Source organism: Petromyzon marinus, chromosome 78 (genome assembly GCF_048934315.1).
Source record: "Petromyzon marinus isolate PM22_M1 ecotype Great Lakes invasive population chromosome 78, UKy_Petmar_22M1.pri1.0, whole genome shotgun sequence".
NCBI classification, from domain to species: domain Eukaryota; kingdom Metazoa; phylum Chordata; class Hyperoartia; order Petromyzontiformes; family Petromyzontidae; genus Petromyzon; species Petromyzon marinus.
The window spans coordinates 4,635,522-4,641,888 of record NC_133744.1 but is presented as its reverse complement, the minus strand read 5'-3'; the positions used below and the strand labels follow the sequence as shown (position 1 = coordinate 4,641,888).

Genomic DNA, 6,367 nt, shown 5'->3' with positions numbered 1-6,367 from the left:
TGCGTGTGTCTATCTACAGGTCTGTCGGTGGTGTCCATGCGTCTCTCTACAATGTGTATGTCTGTCTGTGTGTGTGTGTATTTGTGTGTGTCTATCTGTGTGTGTGTGTCTATCTGTGTGTGTCTATCTGTGTGTGTGTCTATCTGTGTGTGTGTCTATCTGTGTGTGTGTATCTGTGTGTGTCTGTCTGTGTGTGTATTTGTGTGTGTCTATCTGTGCGTGTGTCTATCTGTGTGTGTCTATCTGTGTGTGTCTATCTGTGTTTGTCTATCTACAGGTCTGTCGGTGGTGTCCGTGCGTCTCTCTACAATGCAGTGTCTCTGTCAGACGCTGAGAAGCTCGCTGGGTACATGGAGGCGTTTAGACTTAGACATCAGGATCACTGCTAACTACCACTAGCTAGCACTACAACTAACTAGCACAACTAGCACTAACTAGCACTACTACTACTATACACTACACTACTATACACTACACTACTATACACTACACTATACACTACACTACTATACACTACACTACTATACACTACACTACTATACACTACACTATACACTACACTATACACTACACTACTATACACTACACTACTATACACCACACTACTATACACTACACTATACACTACACTACTATACACTACACTACTATACACTACACTACTATACACTACACCACTATACACTACACTACTATACACTACACTATACACTACACTACTATACACTACTATACACTATACTACTATACACTACACTATACACTACTATACACTACACTATACACTACACTACTATACACTACACTATACACTACACTACTATACACTACTATACACTATACTACTATACACTACACTATACACTACTATACACTACACTACTATACACTACACTACTATACACTACACTACTATACACTACACTATACACTACTATACACTACACTACTATACACTACACTATACACTACACTACTATACACTACACTATACACTACTATACAGGATCACTGCTAACTACCACTATCTATCACTACTACAACTAACTAGCACCAACTACCACTACTAGCACTACTACAACTACTAGCAATACTATCACTACTATCACTACCACAACTAACTAGTACTAACTACCACGACTAACTAGCACTACTACTACTATACACTACTATACACTATACTACTATACACTACACTATACACTACACTACTATACACTACACTATACACTACACTACTATACACTACACTATACACTACACTACTATACACTGCACTACTATACACTACACTACTATACACTACACTATACACTACACTATACACTACACTACTATACACTACACTATACACTACACTACTATACACTACTATACACTACACTATACACTACACTATACACTACACTACTATACACTACACTATACACTACACTACTATACACTACACTACTACACACTACACTACTATACACTACACTACTATACACTACACTACTATACACTACACTACTATACACTACACTACTATACACTACACTACTATACACTACACTACTATACACTACACTACTACTATACACTACACTACTACTATACACTACACTATACACTACACTACTATACACTACACTACTATACACTACACTATACACTACACTACTATACACTACACTATACACTACACCACTATACGCTGCACTACTATACACTACAGTACTATACACTACACTACTATACACTACACTATACACTACACTACTATACACTACACTATACACTACGCTATACAATATGGCTGCCATGTGCACTGTATAAAACAGTGGACTCATCCTTGAGCAATATGGCCGACTTGACATCTGTACTGTATTCACAATAGGTCAAGATGGCCGCTCTGTTGAGTATACTGTATATACAGTGGACCAAGATGGCCACTCCATCAAACGCACTGTATATACAGTGTACCAAGATGGACGCTCTGAGTGCGCTGTATATACAGTAGACCAAGATGGCCGTTCAATGTAATCCACTGTATATACTGTACCAAGATGGCCGCTCCTCTTGAGTGGTGCGTTCACTGTAGAAGTGGCTGTCTGTGACTGTCTGTGGATGTCTGTGGATGTCTGTGGATGTCTGTGCCTGTCTGTGGATGTCTGTGGATGTCTGTGGATGTCTGTGGATGTCTGTGAGTGTCTGTGGCTGTCTGTGAGTGTCTGTGACTGTCTGTGAGTGTCTGTGAGTGTCTGTGGATGTCTGTGGATGTCTGTGGATGTCTGTGGCTGTCTGTGACTGTCTGTGGCTGTCTGTGAGTGTCTGTGGATGTCTGTGGATGTCTGTGGATGTCTGTGGCTGTCTGTGACTGTCTGTGGATGTCTGTGAGTGTCTGTGGCTGTCTGTGAGTGTCTGTGGCTGTCTGTGACTGTCTGTGGATGTCTGTGAGTGTCTGTGGCTGTCTGTGAGTGTCTGTGGATGTCTGTGGATGTCTGTGGATGTCTGTGACTGTCTGTGAGTGTCTGTGGATGTCTGTGAGTGTCTGTAGCTGTCTGTGGCTGTCTGTGAGTGTCTGTGGCTGTCTGTGGCTGTCTGTGGCTGTAGAAGTCGCTGTCTGTGGCTGTCTGTGGCTGTTTGTGGGTGTCTGTGGCTGTAGAAATGGCTGTCTGTGAGTGTCTGTGGCTGTCTATGGATGTATGTGGCTGTCTATGGATGTCTGTGGCTGTCTGTGGCTGTCTGTGGCTGTCTGTAGCTGTCTGTGACTGTCTGTGGCTGTCTGTGGCTGTCTGTAGCTGTCTGTGGCTGTCTGTGGCTGTCTGTAGCTGTCTGTGGCTGTCTGTGGCTGTCTGTGAGTGTCTGTGGCTGTATGTGAGTCTGTGGCTGTCTGTGGCTGTCTGTAGCTGTCTGTAGCTGTCTGTGACTGTCTGTGGGTGTCTGTGGCTGTAGAAGTGGCTGTCTGTGACTGTCTGTGGCTGTCTGTGGCTGTCTGTGAGTGTCTGTGGCTGTAGAAGTGGCTGTCTGTGACTGTCTGTGGCTGTCTGTGAGTGTATGTGGATGTCTGTGACTGTGGATATCTGTGGCTGTCTGTGGCTGTCTGTGGATGTCTGTGACTGTCTGTGGCTGTCTGTGAGTGTCTGTGGCTGTCTGTGGGTGTCTGTGGATGTCTGTGAGTGTCTGTGAGTGTCTGTGGATGTCTGTGAGTGTCTGTGGCTGTCTGTGGCTGTCTGTGGCTGTCTGTGGCTGTCTGTGAGTGTCTGTGAGTGTCTGTGGCTGTCTGTGGCTGTCTGTGAGTGTCTGTGAGTGTCTGTGACTGTCTGTGAGTGTCTGTGGCTGTCTGTGAGTGTCTGTGGCTGTCTGTGGCTGTCTGTGAGTGTCTGTGACTGTCTGTGGCTGTCTGTGAGTGTCTGTGAGTGTCTGTGACTGTCTGTGAGTGTCTGTGAGTGTCTGTGGCTGTCTGTGAGTGTCTGTGGCTGTCTGTGGGTGTCTGTGGCTGTCTGTGGATTAGCTGTCTGTGGCTGTCTGTGGCTGTCTGTGGCTGTCTGTGGCTGTCTGTGGCTGTCTGTGGATTAGCTGTCTGTGGCTGTCTGTGGCTGTCTGTGACTGTCTGTGGCTGTCTGTGGATTAGCTGTCTGTGGCTGTCTGTGGCTGTCTGTGGCTGTCTGTGACTGTCTGTGGATGTATGTGGATGTCTGTGAGTGTCTGTGGCTGTCTGTGAGTGTATGTGGATGTCTGTGGCTGTAGAAGTCGCTGTCTGTGGCTGTCTGTGAGTGTCTGTGGATGTCTGTGGATGTCTGTGGATGTCTGTGACTGACTGTGGCTGTCTGTGGCTGTCTGTGGCTGTAGAAGTCGCTGCCTGTGACTGTCTGTGGCTGTCTGTGGCTGTGAGTGTCTGTGACTGTCTGTGACTGTCTGTGGCTGTCTGTGGCTGTAGAAGTGGCTGTCTGGATGTCTGTGGCTGTCTGTGACTGTCTGGGAGTGTCTGTGAGTGTCTGTGGCTGTCTGTGGCTGTGGAAGTCTCCCCGTGTCTCTCTCCCCGTGTCTCTCTCCCCGTGTCTCTCCCCGTGTCTCTCACCGTGTCTCTCTCTCTCCCCGTCTCTCTCTCTCTCCCCGTGTCTCTCTCCCCGTGTCTCTCTCTCTCCCCGTGTCTCTCTCTCTCCCCCCGTGTCTCTCTCTCTCCCCGTGTCTCTCTCTCCCCCCGTGTGTCTCTCTCTCTCCCCCAATGTCTCTCTTTTTTTCGAGTGTTTTTCATTTTCCATGATTTTCATGAAACTCTCGCATCACTGTAAGTTCCACGAAGGACACTGAAACATTCCCAAACTATTACCTGACCATGCGATATTCAGCTCTCTCTCACTCCCATTCATATACTCGCCTGTGTAGGTGTATATATCTATAGTATATATATAGTATGTATACTATATATATAAACAGTACATACAGCGGCGGGGGAAAAAAAGTATTTGACCCCGCTGGTGATTTTGTACTTTTGCCCACTGACAAAAGTACAAATGATCGGGCTATAGTTTTAATGGTAGGTTCATTTGAACATGTTTTGACACGCGCGTTTTTCTGGATATTTCTCGTGGTTGTTGTGGCTGTTGTTCTCTCTCTTCGCTGTTCAAATAAAGCTTACCATTAAATATCTAGACTGATCATTTCCTTGTCGGAGGGCAAACGTACAACATCACCAGCGGGGTTATCGAATACTTTACCACCCCCGTCACTCAGTGTAAGTTCTACTTAGGAGACTAAAACATTCCCAAAAAATAAAACCTGCCAGGGGTCATGAAGGATTGAAGGCCTCGCGATCCGCTTTGATGGGCATGCGACATTCGGTTCTCACACACCCATTCATATACCTGTCTGTGTGTGTGTGTCACTGTGTGTGTGTGTGTCACTGTGTGTGTGTGTCACTGTGTGTGTCACTGTGTGTGTCACTGTGTGTGTCACTGTGTGTGTGTGTGTCACTGTGTGTGTCACTGTGTGTGTGTCACTGTGTGTGTGTGTGTCACTGTGTGTGTGTACACGTGTGTGTGTCACTGTGTGTGTGTGTCACTGTGTGTGTGTGTCACTGTGTGTGACACTGTGTGTGTGTGACACTGTGTGTGTGTGTGTCACTGTGTGTGTGTGTGTGTCACTGTGTGTGTGTGTCACTGTGTGTGTGTGTGTGTGTCACTGTGTGTGTGTGTCACTGTGTGTGTGTGTGTCACTGTGTGTGTGTGTGTGTCACTGTGTGTGTGTGTCACTGTGTATGTGTGTGTGTCACTGTGTGTGTGTGTCACTGTGTGTGTGTGCTCGCTAACAGCACTTGCCCCTACAGTCTGTTAAGGCTATACGGGGGATCTTTGTCTTTGTTGTATTGATCTTTGTGTGAGTGATCGATGCCCGGGTGCGGTCAAGGGATGGCTCCCTATTGCTCAACCATGTTAGCAAGAAAAAAATAATAAAAATATAAAACAATAAAATTATTATTCTTGGTTCTTTGGGTAAAGTCACCACCACGTAGAAGGGAAACAATAAAATAATAAAAATATAAAACAATAAAATTATTATTCTTGGTTCTTTGGGTAAAGTCACCACCACGTAGAAGGGAAACAATAAAATAATAAAAATATAAAACAATAAAATTATTTCGATTTAAAGCTTTCGTGACTGCAATGATTCATCTTCTTTGGTTCTTTCGGTAAAGTCACGTAGAATGAGAATAAAATAATAAATTGATAAAATAAAATAACAATAATATTCTCACGTTGTGGCCGAAACGTCGTGAGAATATTATTGTGTTATTTTATTTTATCAATTTATTATTTTATTCTCATTCTACGTGACTTTACCGAAAGAACCAAAGAAAATAAAATTATTATTCTTGGTTCTTTGGGTAAAATCACCACCACGTGGAAGGGAAACAATAAAATAATAAAAATATAAAACAATAAAATTATTCTTGGTTCTTTGGGTAAAGTCACCACCACGTGGAAGGGAAACAATAAAGTAATAAAAATATAAAACAATAAAGTTATTGTAAAACAATAAAATTATCATTCTTGGTTCTTTCACTAAAGTCACCACCACGTTAGATAGGGGAAACAATAAAATAATAAGAATATAAAACAATAAAATAATTATTCTTGGTTCTTTGGGTAAAGTCACCACCACGTAGAAGGGAAACAATAAAATAATAAAAATATTAAACAATACAATTATTATTCTTGGTTCTTTGGGTAAAGTCACCACCACATTAGATAGGGAAACAATAAAATAATAAAAATATAAAACAATACAATTATTATTCTAGGTTCTTTGGGTAAAGTCACCACCACATTAGATAGGGAAACAATAATATAATAAAAATATAAAACAATAAAATTATTATTCT

General features: G+C 43.1%; 1 protein-coding gene across 1 annotated transcript in view; it reads left to right on the top strand.

Annotated features, from left to right (window-relative positions):
* Positions 1–4,631, top strand: part of LOC116958488 (phosphoserine aminotransferase) — a 42,034-nt gene extending 37,403 nt beyond the window's left edge. Inside the window, exon 10 of the mRNA XM_076056859.1 lies at positions 278–4,631. Coding sequence (XP_075912974.1) covers positions 278–389 — 112 coding nt within the window. The 3' untranslated portion in view covers positions 390–4,631. The remainder of the gene's footprint in view (positions 1–277) is intronic.
* The last annotated feature ends 1,736 nt before the right edge of the window (positions 4,632–6,367 follow it).